The following is a 20,352-nucleotide window of genomic DNA, read 5'->3' as shown; positions in this document are numbered from 1 at the left end:
TCTCCCAGAGAAAAATACCTTTGTCTTTTCTGTTCACTGCATGTTGCTATAACACTGTAGGTAATCAATAAATATTGATGGACTAAATGAATGAGTAGCTTTCACTGAGGCACAAAACAAAGATTAGAAAAAGTCTAAAGGGCAGGGGAGGGGGGAATGGGCAGAGGATCTGAAGAGACAATTCACAGAAAAGGAGAATACAAGTGATTTGTAAATGTTTGGCAAGATGTTCAGCTTCACTCATAATAAAGGAAATGCAAATTAAAACTTGTGAGTTACCATCTTTCACCTATCAGATTAACAAAGACCAAAAAGCTTGTTACTTCTCCATGTTAGCAAGGGTGTGAAGAAACAGGTCCTCTCATACACTGTTGGTGAGAATGAAAATTGGTGAAAGGTTTGTGGAGGACAATTTAGCAGCATCTAAATCTTGAAAGCATATTCTCTGGCTTAGCAATTCCTTGTCTAGAAATTGATCCTGCAGGTTTATTTGCTCAAGTATACAAAGATGTGGGTATTCACTGCAGCACTCCTTGTTCTAGTAAAAGACTAAAAAGAACGTAAATGTCCATTGATGGAGACTGGTTAAATATATTATGGTATAGCCTTACAATGGAATACTATGTAGAGACTAAAACGGAGATGGATTTCTATGTGCTGAAATGGAATAACCCACAAGAGATTGTTAGTTGAAAACAGCAGCGTGCTGAACAGCATGTACTATATGTAAACATTTGTTTCAAAGAAGGAAAAAAAGGAATTGTTCTGCAGAAACAAACAAGAACTCAACATGATGTCTCCGGGGAAGGAGAAATGGAGCAGGGTACAAGCCCTCAGGGGAAGGAAGGAGACTTTTTATTCTACCTTTTTAAATAAGCTACAAATTTTTATGTTAATTACCCTAGGCATAAAAGCAGATAATACATGCACATGAGACAAAAATCCAAAGACACAAAAGGATAAATAATAAAAAGTAAGTCTCTGCTAAAAAAAAAACAAAACACCCAGAACAAAAAACACAGTGATGGGGGTACATCAAAGGTACACAGGAGCCAACTGAAAACTGGAGAGTAATAATTAAAGTAGTACTAGTGTTTAACCTAAAGTATAAAATGAATATCTATGAATCCATCATAATATAAATAAATGGTTGAATAAATAAATTCTTACCGTACAGAAGAATTCCAAATAGTTTATGTAGATATTTTTGCCCTCAAGGAGGTGGAGCATAATTTCTCAACTCCTGTAGTATGGGCTGCACATAGTGACTTCCTTCCTAAGAGGAGAATAGGGAAAGGAGGAAAAGAGTACTTTTACAGTGGAATCTGACCAGCACTACCTCAGCCAGGTGATTAAAATTAACATCAACAGTGATAAATCATCTTGGGCCTTCCCTGGTGGTCCAGTCATTAGGACTCCGTGCTTCCACTGCAGGGGGCACGGGTTCGATTCCTGGTCAGGCAACTAAGATCCTGCATGCTGCGTGGTGCCGATAAATAAATAAACACAACCTGAAAAAAATTGCAAATTAAAAAAAAAGTGATAAATCATCTTGAAGGCAGGTACCCTTGATATGATGAGATGAAAATGGCATTTTACCTCTGCCTACTCCCCAAACCTATAACCTCTAGTCTACTTCTAGGGAAAACAACATACAAATCTCAATTAAGGGACATTTTATAAAATACCTGACCAGTAATCCTCAAAGTTGTCAAGATCATCAAAAACAAGGAAACCTGGGATTTCCCTGGTGGCGCAGTGGCTAAGAATCTGCCTGCCAATGCAGGGGACACGGGTTCGAGCCCTGGTCCGGGAAGATCTCACATGCCTCGGAGCAACTAAGCCCGTGCATCACAACTACTGAGCCTGCGCTCTAGAGCCTGTGAGCCACAACTACTGAGCCCGTGAGCCACAACTACTGAAGTCCGCGTGCCTAGAGCTGGTGCTCTGCAACAAGAGAAGCCACTGCAATGAGAAGCCCACACACCACAACAAAAAGTAGCTCCCTCTCGCCACAACTAGAGAAAGCCCGCACACAGCAACGAAGACCCAGCACAGTCATAAATAAATAAATAAATAAATAAATAAATAAATAAAATTAAAAATAAAACCACTACCTTATGCCAAAAAAAAAAAAAGAAAGAAAGAAAAGAAAAGAAAACAAGGAAACCTGGAAAACTCACAATCAAGAGAAACCTAAGGAGACGTGATGACACTGGGACAGACAAAGGGCATTAGGTAAAAACTAAGGAAATCTGAATAAAGTATAGACTTAATAATAATAATGTATCAGTACTGATTCATTAATTGTAACAAATGTGAGATGTTAATAGAGGACTGAGTGGGGGGACATATAGGAACCCTCTGTACAATCTTTGCAATTTTTCTGTAAATCTAAAACTTCTGAATAATAAAGTTTATTTTTTTAACATCTCCACATAAGAATGTCTCCTTTCTTCTCCTGAATCCGTAAGTCATATAACTTCTCTGAACTTCAATTTCCCCATCTTGAAATAGGGAAATTATTTTGAATCCTTCCAACTACAATCAATAACAACACTCTCATTTAGTGAATGAATGTTCACTGTGTACTAAAATCTGTGCTAGGCACCCTTTACATGCATTATTCCTGTGTAACCATCACAGTGAAACTGTGGGTTAAGATTGTCATTTTTCTTCTTTGTCCACCATGGAAAGAGGCTGCAACTAGACCAAGACACAGAGCTTTGGTTGGTGGAAACCAAATTCAAACTCCGTTATATCTGATGTAAAAGGCTCTAAACCTGTGTTCTTCACTGGCTCAGATCCCTCCTTCCCTCTTCTATGCCCGTTGGTAGATGCTTCCCATCCCAAAGCCTGTTTTGAAAGATGTGCCTCCCCAGCAAACTGCTTGTAACTAAGCATTCTCTTTCATCAGTCTCTAAAAATCTCTTTCTTAAGGTTTCTTTCTTTTTTTCTTTAAATTTTTATTGGAGTATAGTTGATTTACAATATTGTGTTAGTTTCAGGTGTACAGCAAAGTGAATCAGTTATACATATACATATATGCACTCTTTTTTAGATTCTTTTCCCATATAGGCCATTACAGAGTATTGAGTAGAGTTCCCTGTGCTATACAGTAGGTCCTTATTAGTTATCTATTTTATATATAGTAGTGTGTATATGTCCACCCCAATCTCCCAACTTATCCCTCCACACACCCCCCAACCCCTTATCCCCTGGTAACCTTAAGTTTTCTACATCTGTAACTCTATTTCTGTTTTGTAGATACATTCATCTGTACCCTTTTTTTAGATTCCACGTATAAGTGATATCATATGATATTTGTCTTTCTCTGACTTACTTCTCTCAGTATGACAGTCTCTAGGTCCATCCATGTTGCTGCAAAATAGCATTATTTCATTCTTTTTTATGGCTGAGTAATATTCCATTGTATATGTGTACCACATCTTCTTTATCCATTCATCTGTTGATGGACACTTACGTTGCTTCCATGTCCTAGCTATTGTAAATAGTGCTGCGATGAACACTGAGGTGCATGCATCCTTTCGAATTATGGTTTTCTCTGGATATATGCCCAGGAGTGGGATTGCTGAATCATATGGTAGCTCTAGTTTTAGTTTTTTAAGGAAGCTCCATACTGTTCTCCATAGTGGCTGTACCAATTTACATTCCCACCAACAGTGTAGGAGGTTCCCTTTTCTCCACACCCTCTCCAGCATTTATTGTTTGTAATTTTTTTGGTAATGGCAATTCTGACCGGTGTGAGGTGATACCTCATTGTAGTTTTGATTTGCATTTCTCTAATAATTAGTGATGTTGAGCATCTTTTTAGCCATCTGTATGTCGTCTTTGGAGAAATGTCTATTTAGGTCGTCTGGCCATTTTTTTGATTGGGTTATTTGTTTTTTTGATATTGAGCTGCATGAGCTGCTTGTACATTTTGGAGATTAATCCCTTGTCGGTTGCTTCATGTGCAAATATTTTCTCCCATTCTGAGGGTTGTCTTTTCATTTTATTTATGGTTTCCTTTGCCATGCAAAAGCTTTTAAGTTCTTTTTTATGGTTTCTGATCAGAAAGGCATCACCAGCAATGACAGCAATCATTCTTGGAGCATGTAACCTGTGCCAGGCACAGTTCTAAGAACTTTACGCTTACTAACGTAGCAAATTCATACAGTAATGGTAGAAGAAACCATTAACACTCCAGGTTCATATATTGTTGGTGGGAATGTAAAATAGTTCAGCCACTTTGGAAACTAGTTTGGCTGTTCCCCAAAATATTAAATGTAGAGCCACCATATGACCCAGCAATTCCACTCCAAAGTATATACCTAAGAAAATTGAAAACATGCCTTCATACAAAAACTTGCACACAGCAGCATTAATCATAACAGTCAAAAGAAACAACCCAAATGTTCATCAACTGAAGAATGGATAAACACAATGTGGCATATCCATACAGTGGAGAATGTTACTTGGCAATAAAACGGAAAGAAGTGGGCTTCCCTGGTGGCGCAGTGGTTAAGAATCTGCCTGCCAATGCAGGGGACACGGGTTCAAGCCCTGGTCTGGGAAGATCCCACATGCTGCGGAGCAACTAAGCCCGTGTGCCACAACTACTGATCTTGCGCGTCTGGAGCCTGTGCTCCGCAACGAGAGGCTGCGATAGTGAGAGGCCTGCGCACCGCGATGAAGAGTGGCCCCCGCTTGCCGCAACTAGAGAAAGACCTCGCACAGAAACGAAGACCCAACACAGCCAAAAAATAAATAAATAAAGTGAAATTCTTTTTAAAAAAAACAAAACAAAACGGAAAGAAGTACTGATGCAAGCTACGACAGGGATGAACCTTGAGACCATAATGCTAAATGAAACAAGCCAGTCATAAAAGACAGGTTGAATTGTAGGGTATGTAAATTATATATCAGTAAATTTGTTTTTAAAACCCTCCATTTTGCAAATAAGGAAACCATGGCACCGAAATGAGCACACTGCTTAAGATTACACAGCTACTCTGCTGAGCTCATTCAGAACAAAGAAACACGTTTCCAAATAGCAGCCTGATGGTGAATGATTTGGGTTTTGTTTTGTATTTCCCCAATGTTGACAGTCGTTTCTGGACTCCCCTTTTACCTCTGCCTAAGGAACTGCGTAAGTTAGGGTCAGAGCCAGAGATGGGTCAATGGAAGACAATGGTTATTGAGGATAGGCCCTAACAAGGTAGCCCTTGGGATTCTTTCCCTTTACTCTTTCTTCTCGTATGAGTTTATTGCTCCTCTCTCACAGTAGCATGTAAGCTACAGGAAAGCTGGGCTTTTGTTTTGTTTACCTCCGTATCCCCAGCCACTAGTTCAGCGCCTGGCATGATAGATGAAGCGAACAGCAGTTGAAAGAATAAAAGGCAGTGCAGACAGGGAATCAGACAGAGGGAGGTTTCTGACTTTGGTGCTGGTGAAACTCTCAGAGGTGGAAATGGAGTAGGGGTGGGGTGGTGTGCAGCATCAGAGATCTGAGGTACTTGCGGGAGAGATCTAGGAGAGGTTGGATATACGTATCTAGAAAATATTTCACTGAGAATTCCATACCCAAATGCTTACAGGGACCAGGGAAGTGCCCTGAATCATGCCAATGCCCCATTCCTAGACAATAGAGTGGAAAGGACAGTGACAGTCTGGAGAGAATATGCCCCATCTCAAGTGACAGTCATAGGGAGAGCAGGTACAATGTTAACAGATTTTTTGATTTTTCAAGAGAAGCTGAAAACAAGGACTGCCAGGTGAAATATTGTCTGCAAGCCAAGTTTCTCCTGGTCAACCCGTTTCTGACTTGTCGGAGCAAGGTAGACTTGAGTCCTCCCTATAAGTCTTGGGTATGTGTGGTGGTAGCAGAAGAGTGTTGGATGCATCTTTCTTAAGATAATGGGTATACTTGGAACAAGTCAGTTCTGGGTGGCTCGGGTGGGAGCCAGCTTCTCTAGCTCAGTTGTCACTTGTTTTTTAATGATTACATCAAAGAATGATGTTAAGTGTAAAAAGATAGTTGTAAAATAGTACATTTCACAAGATCCCATTTTTTTCATAATATTTTGAACATACAGTTAGTAAAATAACTGGAGGAATATGCCCAGCAGTTAACAGTGGCCATCTCTGAGGAATGGGATTATGAAGCACTTCCTCTTTGTACTATGTATTTGTGTATTTGAACTGTTTTATAATGACCATGTATAAAAGAAAAACCAATACTGATTTTAAAAAAATTATAGATCTTTTATCTTTTCTAACATTAACTACTATGCATGTTCATATATATGTGCAGGTAAACACAAATACCAAATGATTGACAGTGGTTACCTCGGTAAGGGTGCAGGGCTGGGGTATGTTGACACATGAACGGGAGATCTAGTTTTGCTGTCTTTATTGCTTGAATCTTATACACAGTTGACCCTGGGGTATTGATTCCAGGACCTGCCATGGATACCAAAATCCTCAGATGCTCAAGTCCCATAGTTGGCTCTCCATATCTGTGGTCCCACATCCACAGATTCAACCAATCATTGATCATGTGGTACTGTATGAAGTATTTATTGGGAAAAAAACCACATGTAAGTGGACCTGTGCAGCTCAAACCCATGTTCAAGGGTCAACTGGAATATGTACTCCTGGACTGTAGAAAAATGTGAAAAACTTCAGTGCCCAACACTCCAATCCACCCATCCAGAAGTAGAACAAATTGCCCAGGTGGGAAGGAGGAGAAAACCTTTATCAGGACATGGACAATATTGTCCTCATCCCTCCCCAACCCCAATCCCCCCCAGGTGACCCACACACACTCAAAGAGGAGCCAAGGGGCCTCATTGTAACACTCATTTTTATATAAATATCTGCAAGTCATGTTACAGAATAAGCCCCACCGGGGAAAAAAGTCAATGTTATGTTTTTGTTAAACCGACCCCTGCCTTCTAGGTTGGGCCCCAGCCTGGGGGCACCTGCTGCTTTGGGAAGGCTGGGGCTGCTGCCAAGAGGCTGCTGAAGAAGCTGCCTGTGTGGCCCACCCCCGGGCCGACCCCCTTCTTTGGTGTGTGGTACATGGTGACCTTCTCTGGCCCCCCTTAAGGAGCCTGCGGCAGGGTACTGGGGAACAGGGTTCTGGAGACAAAGGCCCAGGAATCCTGGGGGCACTTGGAAATAGAGTGGGGGGGACCAAGCCACTAAGAGGTGGAGTCTGAAGCTTAGAGGTTGCGCCTTTGGGGATGGGGGCACACAGAGGTAACAGGAACAGGTGGTGGGAACCTGGGCTGACAGCCAAGCAGGAAGCATTTGCCCTTCTTTCTAGCCTAGGTACCCAGGTCCCTTTTCCTGTTGGTCCACCTCCTGCTGGGCCCCCGATTTCCAGGGATAAGCCCTGGGTTCCTGCCTGTTCCCTCCCAGCTCTCCCCCCTGCAATCCCCCCTCCCCCCACAGAGAGGCCAGAGGCTAGGAACACAGCACCAGTCTTAGGATTTAATTAACCAGGAAGGGGGATTATTGGGAGGGGCACCCCTGTAAAAATGTACAAAAGGTCTGGGGGGCTATGTGGAAGGGGAGATAAATATGTACATGGAACCCCCCTTCCTTTAGCCCCTCCTCCCCCAGCCCTGAGAGGGCATGAGGACTTGGGTGGTAGGTGAAGAGGAGGGGGGCACTTTGGCCTCTGGCTTAGTGAGCCCTTGGGGAGGCAGGCCAAGGGCCTAGGGGCCCTCAGAAGGGGTGATGGTGCACCTCAGGAGATCACGAGCTATGACCTCTGAAATGACCCCTACTCTCATGTACACACACACACACACACACACACACACGCACGCACACACACCTCTCTAAAGGCTTGTGACCTCTGCCCTCCCAGTGACCCCAAGATCCAACTGATGCTTGATCTAGTGGGGGTTGGGGCTTACTGCTCCCAGATTCCACGACCTCAGAGGTGGCTGGTGAGGTCATGACCTCTGCCCTCCAGCCCTGGCTTGAAACCTCAGCTCTAGGACCTTGTCAAAAGAAAAGGGGGATGGAGCTATGCCCCTGCCCCTCCCCTTCCCTCACCTGTCAGCCCGGGCTGGGCCAGGGGCCCGAGGTGGGGAACTAGGCCGAGGGGCGGGCACAAGCGGAGGAGGTGCCCCCAAAAGGGCTCCTGGCGGGGTCTTGCTGAGAAGGTGAGGGGTTCCCGGGGCCGCAGTTGGCGGCGGCGGTGGAGCCAAGCGGCTGTATAGCAGGGGATGGGCAGGCTCTAGACCGTAGAGGCGGGCAGCGGCCACGGCCCCTGGGCCAGTCAGCTCCTCACCCGCCTCATAGAAGCGGGGTGGCCTAGAGAGGCGAGGGGGCCCTGCCAACCAGGCTGGCTCCAGGAAGCCAGCACAGCGCTCTGGAGGACTAGGGCCCAGAAAGGGGGGTGGCCGGGGCCTCTCAAACAGCAGGTGAAGGCCTTGAGGCCCGGCGGCGGCAGCGGCGGCGGCGGCGGCGGCAGCGGCAGCGGCGGCAGCTGCGGCGGCAGCCTCCTCCTTCCGCTCTTCCTTTACCCGCACCGATTCCTTGGCTGGCCTGGCCCCTTCCTCGCCAGCCCGCGCCTTGGGAGTAGCAGGAGAAACTCGGAGCTGGGGCCGTGAGAAGGGGAGGTCCCTGGGGGCAGGTGAGGGAGGAGAGGATGAAGGTACTCCGGAGGTCGGACCGAGGTAAGGGAGGGCGGAGGGCAGGGCAGGGGGGTGCTGGCGGGGAAGCACACCTGTCTTTCTCCTCCTTAGTGAGAGAGGGCTCCCTCCGCTCCACAGGCCGCTCCTTGTCTGAGCCTGGTGTCCGGGCGGCCTCAGGGGGCCGGACCCAGGCAGGAAAGGCCAGAGGACTGCGGTGCAGGCGGCCCCATGGGTCTGGGGGGGAGGCGAAGGCTGGTGGGGCCCCTGGGCTTTCTTTCTGGGCAAAGACGGCGCCGGAGTCTAGACAGAAGACAAAGTAGAAAGTGATGGGAGCCAGGAGTGGGATGTCTCACTCAGGCGTCCTCCCAGCCCCCTGCCTGAGCACAGGAGCCCACTGCCCCCACCCCACCCCGTCCAGCACTCACTGAATGTGGGGCTGCCCAGGCCTCCAAAGGCCCCGTTGGAGAGGGCAGCCAAGGAGGCGAAGCTTGTGGGACGCCCAAAGGGATCTGTAGGAGAAAGGGGGATGGTCAGAGCACTGGGTGGCCAGCTCTGAGCAGGCATCAAGGACTGGCAGGGAAGAGGCTGATCACCAAGCAGGCCCCAGAAAAGCACTGAGCTTTAAGGTGCAACGTGTTGTTTAACCTCACAAGCTCCATGAGGCAGGCGGAAACATTTCCACTTAAAGATGATTAAACAGGCTCAGAAAGGTGAAGTGACTTGCCAATCAATGGTCATCTAACCAGTGAGTGGAACCCCCAATCCAGGGCCTCTGACTCCAGAGGTCAGGCTCTTACCCCACAACCCCCGACACCAGCCACCCAGACCAGCTCTACAGCAAGCCACTCGCCTGAAAGCCTCTGCTAGCTTCCTCCCACCTGCATGCAGGGCTGCTCTCAACCTGACCCTAACTTTGTATATACATCACATAGCCAGTCAGAACATGTAACTGGCAAGCTATGGGAACCTCACAATTTCCTCTTCTAGGAACACCTTTCCCTAGGCCAGCCGGCTCAACTCCTCCTCGTCCATCCAAACCCAGGATAAATCTCCCCAAGAAGCCTGCCAAGATCACTGGGAGCCAGTGACCATGCTCTCTGCTGGGCCTGCACAACTTTCCTCCACCCCACTCTCCCAGGTGGCACACTCCCCACTACCACTGGCTAGTTAGAGACAGTGACTGAGCTGTCAGAGATTGGCAATTACTCTGCCCTTCCCTATCCCATTTTACAGAGGATGAGATCAAGGCTCAGAGGGGGTAGAGTAACCTGCCCAAGGTCACAAAGCAAGTGGAACCAGGTCTACCCTCCATTCCAGCTGCCTCTCAGGTCTAACTTCTATCCCCAGCTTAACACCTCCTGGAACTCAGGGACAAGGCTTAGGTTGCCCAACATGCCTTTGGCTCTTACCAATGTGGGTGCTGGGGCTCAGAAAGGGTCCGTGGGCCCCGGGAGCTGCTGTGAAAGGATTGGCTGCAGCGTGGACGGCACCTGGGGCAGAGAGGCGGGAGATTCTGATGAGGCTGAGTGGACGCAAGGTGGGCCTCGGGCTACAGGTGGGCAACCTCAGGCCCAGAGAGGGCTGGCCAGACTCACCAGTCGCAGTGAAGAGGGAGGCGGCCGGGTGGGAGAGCTCCTGCCCAGGGGGCAGGGCCCCATAGGGCCCCGGAAGGCAGGGCAGGAGGTCGTTCCGAAAGTCAAGCTTGTGGGAGTCGCCCTGCATGGGACAGGGAGAGGGGCAGTGAGTGAGGAGCCAGGTGTGGTCCCGCTCTTGCTCTTCCACCCCGAGGCCCCCTCCGAGGGCTGCCTGGCGCCAAGACAGGGCTTGGGTGGGCCTCTGTCTCTCTCAGAGCCTTCTCTGACCACCCCCCAGTTAGCAAGAGAACCTAGTGCTAACTTTGGAATTGCTCAGGCAGTGACCAGGGACAGGAGGGAACATTTCTGGCCAAGATTCTGCCAAGCTCTGCTGAAGGTAGACGCCCAGAGCTCTGGCAGGCCCGCTCTCCCCAGCCCTCCGGCCCCAGTACCTTCATCTTTTCCTGGTGTCTCAGGATCATGTAAGCCACGCGCACGTGCATGGCACACCACTTCCCTGGTTTCTGCCGCCCCAGAAGGATGACCAAAGGGAAAGGGAAGGAAAGAATGTTCACTCATCACCCACTCCAGACCTGGCCCTGGGCCCAGCCTTGCCACACAACGTCCCCACTCATCACCCCTACACCTGAGGGATGACTAGGTTCATTTCACAGCCTAGGAAACTGAGGCTCAGAGAGATAAACTGTCTTGCCCAAGGTCCCACGGCCAGCTGTGTCTGAACCCAGGTCTGCAGTTTGCAAGCCTTTCGCTTCCTGCTGTTCCACATCTGGCTGCCTCCACGTCTTGGGCTTCTTGCTTATTCCCAAGCAAGACCCTCCCCTCACACAAACACCCTGACGCCAGCCCCCAGCCTCATGCAGCCTGAGGTCCTCACCAAACTCACCCTCAAAGGTGGCCGGAAATGGTCAGGGATCTGGGAATAGCAAAGCAGAGATTGGCAGCAGTTCAGACCTGTTTACTGACCTGGGCACCTCATCTCCACAGTCCCCAATGCCCCCCCAAACACCTCCCTGAGACTGTATGCAGCTCCCTCAAACCTTTCCTTTCCCTATCTCTCCCACTCCGGGCACCTCCCCTCCAGCACCAAGTTACTGAACCTGGCTCCAAGGAGGTGCCCTGCTTGGAAGGCTGCAGAGTGGGTCAGTGGGCAGGCAGGACAGGTTTCTCAGAGAAAAAGAGTAGCTATCTGATAAACAGCTTTATATAATGAAGATTTGCTTAAGATTTCTTTAGAAAAAAGCCTTTACTATTGTTAAAAGAAGCTGGAAAACCTCTGGTCTAGTCTCTCCTTTAGGAAACAGATCCTGTGCTTTTCATGATGTTCCCAAAGCCCTGGGCTTTAAGGCTGCTCCCCACGTCACTTCACAGAGAAGCAGCTTATCTTTTCATTGTTTTATGGACAAAACTTCCTGGTATGATGTCATTTGAAAAACAGAGCGCTGTGACTTAAAAAATTCGAAAACCCCTACAAAAACCACCGTCCTAGGAATCTTATTTCTGGGGCGACTTCATGAAATTCCTATCTCTCATGCCTGAGAAATCCTTCATTTACAGAAATTCCCTCTTCTCAGATTCTCAGGGACACCCCTGACCATATATATTAAAGGGAGGAATCAGTGGTTCACTCTCAAGTCAACCCTGCTCTCCCTCAACAGATCTTCCAGCTCCCTGAGGACCTGCCTTGGCCCCCCTCACCTGTGTCCCCTTTTGGGGAAGCCCGCTCGGCACTGGCCCCAGTCGTGGTGGCAGCTCGGGGTTCGTGCTCTGGGAAAGGGGAGTGGAGGGATCAGTCAGGAGAGCTGACACCAGGCATAAAAGGGGTCTAAAACCAAGCTGGGGGCTGGGACAGGGAGGGAGCATGGCTTTGGAGAAACCTGGGTCCATAAGAGGAGGGCAGGAGGATGGGCATGGTTTTGGGGAATGGGAAGGTAAGTGGATCCAGGAGTATCTGGGTTCGTAAGGGGTGGGAGGTGGTGGTGTCGTCTGGATTGGGAGCTCACCTTGGGCTGGAAGGCCCCCTGCAGGGAGCCAAAGGAGACAGCCGGCGGGAGGCCCGGAGGTAGGCCGGGCACTGCGGGAGGGAAGGCCGTGTACGGCTGTGGAGAGAAGGGGACTAGTCCAAGCTGGGGGTGGAGGTGCAGCCCATCTGTGGTCTGCCCATCAGTCCTCTGGCCTCCACCCTAAATCCCCCCCCAGGGAGCTCTCCCAGGCTCAAGGCTCTTGCTTTTGAAGCTGAAGACTGGACCCCAACAATCAGGGCCACACGCATTGATGCATCCATGCCCACACACCACACACACCACACACACACACACACACACACACACACGCACACACACACGCACACTCACACACACACTCACATTATGCCGGAAAAGGCCTTCCATCTTTCCTGGATATTTCTCAAACTAGGGAAGAGAAGGGAAGAGTAAGCTGCCAGCCAGGAACCCAGGGCCTTCCCCTGGAAGCCATACCCTCCCCCCAGGCCTCTGAGCCTCATCACCGGCCCAATGAGGAGCTCACCATGTGGGGGCCGTGGGGTGGCAGCAGGCCCGGGGGGTAAGGGGTGAAGTGCTGGTGGGTGTGCTGGTGGGTGTGCTGGTGCTGGTGGTTGTGCTGGTGGAACTGGAAGGCCAGGGGCCGGGCGGAGCCCCCTGCCCCCACCACCTCGGGGCCACCCTGGGCATTCAGGTAGCGAGAGTTCAGGTCCTGGCCGATCAGGTCCTGCTCTGTGGGAGGGGAGGGGGAGAAGGCTTTAACATCTGTAGTCACCGTGTCAGCCTCCTTGGGCCCGGGTGACTGGCCTTCCCTTCTGGCCTTGGGCCACTCCCTCCTCACGCCCTGCTGCTTGCTAAGGTCCAGATGTCCCGAAGCCAACTGGGCCCAAGCCCGGGGCCATGGCCCCCCACCCCCCGGCCAGGACCCCAAACTCACCAGAAAGGGCGTTAGCGGCTGAGGCCCCAGGGTGCCCTGGCACCTGCAGCAGGGGTGGGGGCGGGGGCAGGGCAGGGCCAGGGGAGAATAAGGAGGGGTGGGGGGGTGGGGGTGCGGGCCGCAGCCCGGGTGGGGGGAAGCTGTGGGTGGACAAAGGCAGGGGCAGTGAGGGCGTCGGGGGCCGGTGGGTGAGCTGCGCGGACGAGGAGGAGGCAGATGAGGAGGAAGAGGACGAAGAGGATGATGAGGGGGGAGGCTGAGCCACGGGAGGGGCCGGGGCCTTGGGGGGCGGCCGTGAAGAGCTGGGGAGAGAAGTGGGGAGATGAGTGAGGGGTTGGGAGGTGCCAGCTCTGACGGGAGGAGGTCAGAAGCCTGGGCGATACCTTGACCCTGGTTCTCCAACATGGAAGGTGGTAGAACCTGGCCCCCAGGACCCCCACCCACCGACCCGGGGAACCCATCCTCAGACTGAGGTACCTCCCACACCCAACAGCCCCCTCTCTCCCTCTCTAGGTCTCTTTTTCCACACAGCTGCCTCTGACACCTCTGGCCATGTGACTTTCCCTTTTCTGACTCGACCACAGCACAAAACATATCGTTCACTTTGACGCTTAATTACGACAGGCCACCTGGGTTCCCACCCTAAGACAGTGGAAGCAGCACCGCCCTGGCCTGGCCTAGGAGTCAGGAGACCTGAATTCTAGGCCCATCTTGCCATTAACACCCTGGGTGACCTTGAGCAAGTCACTGCCCCTCTCTGAGCCTTAGTTTTCCCAATAATAAGAAAATGATAATGATGATAACAATAATAACAAAGACAGCATCGATGATAATAATAGTGTCAGTGATTCTTACCCTTTAGTGAGCACTTACTGTAGGCCAAGTGCTGTCACCTGCTTTATATGCTAATCCAAGTCTCCAACATTCCACATCACCTTCCCAATTGCTGCCGCATCCATGGAACCCCCTGTACCATTTACTTCTTTAACTTAACTCAGTTTGTTTTTACTTAGCCTCACCAAGCAGTAACACGTGAAATAAAGGGATTGAGGAACTACTCATGTTTTTTTAAAGCACATCAGAATTGAAAAAATTTTACTCACATAACATCTAAAATGCGCTCACATACCACTAACAAAGAGCGTACACACTTTGGGAAACACTGCATTAACTCATAATTAATCCTCACAACAGCTTTACAATGAAGGTACTATTATTTCACTTCACATAAAGAAGAAATCGAGGCTCAGAGAGGTTAAGTGACTTGTCGAAAATCACACAGCCATTAAGTGGCAGAGCAAGAATTTGAATCCAGGTCTGACTGACACCAAAGCCAGCACTCTTAATCATCATGTCAGCATTTCCCAAAGTATGTTCCAAAGAACACTGTTCCTAACAGATGTGCCTTGCGAAAATGTCTCACCAGCAAATAAGATTGGGAAACGGCACAAACTGGATTCCCCTGTATGTGAATGTATAAAGGGTTCTGATAAGTCCTGTAGTAATCTCTTCAGATTTGTTCCACCCAGCGTCTCTCAAACTTTTTAGCCTCCGAATCCCTTTTCAAGTCATATCCCACAGGTACCATCCCATGTCCCAGCCACAGAATGCAGGGGTTGACACCAAAACAACCAGGCCTTTCCAGACCAGGCCAAACCCCTGGACCACTCACCTGCCAGTGCTGAGGTCCAGGCTGCTGCCATAGGGGGAAGTGCGGAGGCCGAAAGGCGAGACCCGAAGCTGCAGCTGGGGCTGGGGTGGGGGTGGCAGACTGGGGGTGGCCGGCAAGGGTGCAGGGGGTGAGACAGGAGGCCGAGGGGCCGGTGGAGGCGGTGGTTCCTTTGGGGGGAAAGGCACTAGCAGCGGGTCGGGCCCTGGGGGCTGTTCCTGGCTCCGCTCCAGGCCCGACACTTTAGGGACTACGGAGAGTTTTGCTTCACAGTTCCCATTGAAGGCGCCGTGGGGGCCCGAGGCTGTGAAGGCAGGACGGCAGATATATTCAGTTGAGGTCCATGCTCACCCAATTTCCCTCCCTTGTCTCCAACCCCAGCCCTTGGGACCAACCTTTGCTGGTTGAGACAGTAAAGGACGGGTCAAGGTCATCATCGGAGACCTGGGGAAGAAAGACAGGGACAGGGTCAGGTTCTGGTCAGGTCAGGCCCTCACTCAGGAAGGCCAACAACCTATGGAGTCTGCTAGGAACTGGTAGTGGTGACAAGTCTATTCCACCAACTTAGCTGAAATCCACCAAAGATTGTGAGCTCTAGGGGGCCCTGTGCTTGGGGAAAAGGGCAGAGCAACTGAGCCTGAGAATCTGATAGGCTGGGAAGACTGAACTGAGGCAGCACGGAAGTAGCAGAAAAACAAGCAAATCAAAAATGTCAGATATCACTAACTGCTGGCTCAGATGCCTACCTGGCTTACAGATTTGTTTGATCCATAAATGTTAGCAAAATTTTTAAACTAATTGCTGATATTTAGAAATCCGGAGATTCCTCATAAAAACTCAGACTTGCAGGTTCTCTTGAGAATGGGCCCCTATTCTCCCAATAGCGGCTGCCCCGTTCGGATAGACAAGTACTATTTGTTTCACCACAGTTCCTGTCCAGCCAACTTTTTAAACTACTGCAAGACACACATCAGGGAGTACAAATTTAGTTAGTTACAGGAGTATAGCACCAACCGTTAGAACACACTTTCAAAATTAGCACATCAGCCCTAAGGATAAAATGAAATACACCTTTACAGGATATGTTCTTAAACTGACTACAACGGTTTAGCGTCCTCACTGCCATGGCCATGGTCTCAACTCAGACTCTAATCTACAGGAACAGACTAATGGCCAGCAGGAAGGACCAACTGGATTCCACAGCCACCCCTGGTTTCCGTGGAGAACCACTGGTGTCTCCAAGGGCTTTGGAAAGGATGGCACAGCAAGGCATGGGCCTTTGATTCTTTGGTCAACTGGCTCTAGTTACCAAATATAACCTGTCACTTACTTTCTCAATCCCCCGCCCCATACTTCCTCCCCAAAAATCTAATTCTGGCTCAACCTAACACACGTTCCCCACTTAAGGAGAGACTCTGTCTGCTGCACAAGGAAACCTTTAAGCTGCAGTTCATTTTATGAGCTGTAATACTGCCCACCCAACAAGTTCTAGCCCCACTCACCCTCTCGTCCAGATCGCTTTCCGCGTCACACTGGGGAGAAGGAAAGACAGAGGTGTCACAAGAGGGAAGAGGAGTCGGGGCAAAGGTCGAGAGGGGAGTTTCAGACAGGGAGCGAAAGGGGAGGGGCTGGTACAGGTGGAAGGCACTTACTATGTATCCAGCTTCCAGAGAATGACGGGAGGAGGCCTGAGAAAGACCAGAGTCCAGAGGTAAGGGAGGCTGACTGGCCGAGACCTTTGGATAAAGTCTAAACTGCCCGGCAAAGCACTCAAGGCTCCTCATGACTTATTCTCAATCTCTTTCTACTGCCCAGCCCTTGTTCTCAATGCTCTGGCAATTTTTCAAATATACCAGATTCTCACATCTCTGTGTTTTCGCCCAAAACAACTTAGCCCTGTTTCTCTTCTTAGCAAACTTATGACTATCCTTCAAGGCCTGACTAAGACATCCCAGGGGGCTTTCCCTAACCACAACCCTCCTCCCATCCCCCAGACAGAATGAGTGGCTTCCTCATGTGGGTTTCTGCAGCATCTCTCCCAGATCTCTGCCTTCTGTTGCTTCTCAGGTTTTCGTCTAGGTATTTGCTCAAAGACTGCTTCTTTCCTGCTACAATGACACCGACTTGAAAAGTTGTGCAGAGACCATATCTAACTTATGATTCAACTAAGTCCCTTTGCTACATCTCTGAATTACCAATATGTTTAAGGCAGACGTAGTGTCAGCCAAAAGCAGGCAAGTCTGACTATGGACATGTCTTTGTCAGACTTGGATGGGGCAGTGGAACCTCAAATTTGCTCTGCCTTTCTCTTTGCCCTTAGAGACTGGGGTCACCGTTTACCATGGGTAGCAGAACTGCTGACAGAAAATGGGTCTATGTGAAGAACATTCAACAGAGAGTTTTAAAGGACAGGGATTTGGGACAAGCTCACCTCTTTCCTTCTCCGCTTATTGGGCCATTTTCGGGTCCGATCCCCAGAGGGCCGGCCAGGCTCTCGATCAGAGCTGTCCCCTGGCTCCCCAGTTGCCCCACTGGAGCCCCCCCTCTTCCGCTTCCCAGAATGCTTCAGCCGATGCTCCAGTCGCTCTGGGGGCTGAAGAGACGCATCCTTCTGTGGAGGAGAAGGTGGAACGACAGTAGATGGAGAAAGGAAAGCTCCGACCTCTCTAAGGGTGACCAAGCTACCAAAGTGGCTCTCAGGCCAGGTAACCTGGTTGGTCCCTGGAGACTAGCTCTACCTCCTCCCACCCCAGGGTGGGGCAGCGGTCTGGCCAGAGGAGCCGGTTGCTCTGGTTTGGGGTGCCAGCATTCCCCCCTCAACTCCACCCCCTCCAGGCACCGTACCCTTCTCTCTGGCCCTCTGAAAAGGTCCCCGGCCCCACCAGGCCCCACCTGCAAGGCCTCGAGGCTGGCGAAGCTGGCGATGGCGAAACCATCGATCAAGTCCTCCTCCTCTTCTTCTTCCTCCTCAGGCTCCTCCTCAGCCTCCCCATCGTCTGCGCCCCCCTCCTCCTCCTCCTCCTCTTCCTCCCCGCGGCTGCCCGAGCCAGCAGGCCGCTTCCGAGCTCGGGGTCGCGGGGGCCGAGGCCTAGGACGCGGCCGCCGCCGTCTCGGGCCTCCGGGCCGCTCTCCAGACGAAGCTGACGACCAGGGCCTGGCGGGCGGCGGCGGCGACGACGACGACGAGGAGCCGCGCGGGGCGGCCAACAGGGCCCGGGGCGCGTCGCCGCCGGGACCTCGGCGGCGCCGCTGCTCCCGGTCTCGGTCTCGGCGCGAGCAGCGCCGCCGCCGCCGCTCCCCCTCAGCGGCCCAGCCAGGGCCCGGAGCCGCGGCCGCTGCCGTCTCCATGGCGACCGCCCTCAGCGCCGCATCCGGAGGCGGCGGGCCCCGAAATGGCCTGTCCGCAGGCCCGGGGTCGCAGGCGCGGCGCTGGCGGCTGCACAGGGACGAGAGGGCCACGGCTTCCCCTTTAAAGCAGGATCTGCTGGCCCCGAGCTTGCCCCAAGGCCAAGGCCCGGGGAGCCGGCGCCGCCCCCGGGGCGACAAGCCTGAGAGCCCCCCCTGTGGGGCCGGCGGGGCCAAGACGGCGAAAACGGGGCGGTCGTCCCTTTAAGGCAAAGCCTCAAGCTGTCCAGCCCCTGGCCCCTTTAAGACGACCCGACGGTGTCCGACCGGCCTAGTTCGGTGGCCGCCCCCTGCCAGGGGTCGAGACAACTCTCCCCGAGGAAGAGGAAGGGCCACCCCTTTACCAGGGGCCGAAAGCTCGCCCCGAAACGCAGACCTCCCCTTTAAAAGTGCCTCAAGTCCGCCGGCTAAAAGAGGCCACCCCTTTAAAGAGTCCAGGGTTCTCCAAACAGCAGGCCGCCCCTTTAAGGGCTCGGGAGTTAGTTTCTAGTCCTCCACAAGCAGCCACTTCCCCTTTAAGTTGAATTTAAAAGACTTCTTGCGTGGGGGAGAAGTGGCGGTGAGAATTCCCACTAGCTCCACTTCTCCCAACAGTACAGTTCTCAATTTGTCAGCGTCTGTTCGGTGGCTTCCCCTTTAAAGGTTGGCGTTGTAGTCTGCCGAGATCAGTGGCCACCCCTTTAAGGAGATTTAAAGGGGCCTCTTCCAGGCCCAGCTCTTCCAGCCTCCGCCTCCGGTCGCCATGAAAGGCGCGAGGTGGGGGGCGGGGCCGCGGGGGCCAGCCCTCCAAAGCCCCGGATGTGAGGCAACGGTGACGGGTAAAGCTTGTCTGTCTGCCGACATAAAAGTCTCTTCCTCCTTTCCTCCGTCTCCGTCTGACTTGCGTCTTAAGGGATCCGGAACGGCTGTTGGGCAGCGAGGGAACCCCAGCTCACCCTCCTGTCGTCTCCTTGGAGTCTTGGGCCTCTTCTCCGCCAGGACTTCCCTGCCCCTCCTCCCTCTTCCTTCTCAGCCTACGCCTCCTTCCTCTCTCGGCCTCCTCCCACTCTCCACCCCCTTCCCCCTCACCCCTCTACAGCCTTAGTCGTTGATAGGTTGAGAAGTGTACGTCAAGGCGAAGGGCGGAGTCAAACTCGGGGGAGTGAGTAATATGTAACCGCCCTCAAATCTTGGATTGGGTATACGTCAGATTAGCTCCGCCCTTCATCAAATCTTGTGACTCGACTGGTTAGAAGTAGGTGCTTGGGGCCGTTCTCCAGATGACCCCGCCTCTTCCTGCTCTTCGTTCATTGGCCCGTCTTCTGACGGCGTCAAGGCGAGGATCTGGATGTAGTGCGCGAGGCCTAGGGAACTGTTGGCCGCTGGGCGGCGCGCGGCCGCGGAAGGTCCCAGTCGACAGCCAGCAACGTCTTCTCTCCCTTTCCGCTGCTTGGCTTAGCCCACCGGCAGCCTGGCTTCTCGCGCACGCGCGTGGTGATACCACCATCCGGCTGGCAGCTCAGCGGGATCCCCCGCCGTGCGTGGTGGCTAGAGCACGCGGCGTGCTTTGAGAGCGCTAGTCGCGCGGGAAGGAAACCGCATCCCGTTATCGCTCGGTGCAGTGGGAGAGTGCTGGCCTGTGGTCTCCTCGTGCTAACAAGAAAAAAACAGTGCCGGGTACCTTCTCACATATTAACTCATTTGACAATGAGAAGTATCTTAGGAAAGTACTGCTATCGGCCCCATTTTACAGATGGAGAGGGGAATTGACGCACATTTAGTTTCCTAACCAAGATTTGGACTCAAGAAGCTTAGCTCCAGTCTGTGCTCTTTACCACTGCTCTGTTCTGCCTCTAAGTTATGAAAGATGTAGAGTGCTGCTTGTGTCCTCTGGTTGCCTGGGTTACTCTTTTTTTTTTTTTTGGTTACCCTTTTAATGTGGACATTACACTGAGAGTCAACTTGCTTTCTTATGTATAAAATGGGTATAATTCTCACAGGGCTATGTGTAGGTCAATTACCTGTGACAGGTTGTTGTAGGTGCTTAATTACAGCTGATTACTCTTAGCTCTTGAATCCAGCAGCAGGTTCCTGGCCTGCGTGTTAGGAGGAA

At 51.3% G+C, this 20,352-nt stretch overlaps 1 protein-coding gene across 6 annotated transcripts; it reads right to left on the bottom strand.

The window, feature by feature from the left end:
- Positions 1-6,850: 6,850 nt before the first annotated feature.
- Positions 6,851-19,316, bottom strand: FBRS (fibrosin). 6 transcript variants are annotated; one of them, XM_082360216.1, is made up of 18 exons: positions 17,748-19,315; positions 17,287-17,466; positions 16,508-16,543; positions 16,358-16,387; positions 15,251-15,299; positions 14,859-15,159; positions 13,187-13,488; positions 12,776-12,981; positions 12,616-12,660; positions 12,253-12,348; positions 11,948-12,016; positions 11,127-11,165; positions 10,684-10,755; positions 10,253-10,373; positions 10,067-10,147; positions 9,083-9,166; positions 8,750-8,957; positions 6,851-8,646 (listed from the first exon to the last, which is right to left on the bottom strand). In XM_082360216.1, the coding sequence occupies exons 1-18, from the start codon at positions 18,201-18,203 to the stop codon at positions 8,070-8,072; spliced, it is 2,952 nt and encodes a 983-aa protein (XP_082216342.1). In that variant the 5' UTR covers positions 18,204-19,315; the 3' UTR covers positions 6,851-8,069. The 6 variants fall into 6 exon arrangements, with proteins under 6 accessions (XP_082216342.1, XP_082216343.1, XP_082216346.1 ...); XM_082360217.1 differs by having other exon boundaries at positions 11,136-11,165; XM_082360220.1 differs by lacking the exon at positions 11,948-12,016 and having other exon boundaries at positions 17,748-19,316.
- Positions 19,317-20,352: the final 1,036 nt, after the last annotated feature.

The sequence above is a fragment of the Balaenoptera borealis genome, assembly GCF_965194805.1.
Source record: "Balaenoptera borealis genome assembly, chromosome: 16".
NCBI lineage: Eukaryota > Metazoa > Chordata > Mammalia > Artiodactyla > Balaenopteridae > Balaenoptera > Balaenoptera borealis.
This window is presented reverse-complemented; position numbering and strand designations above follow the sequence as displayed.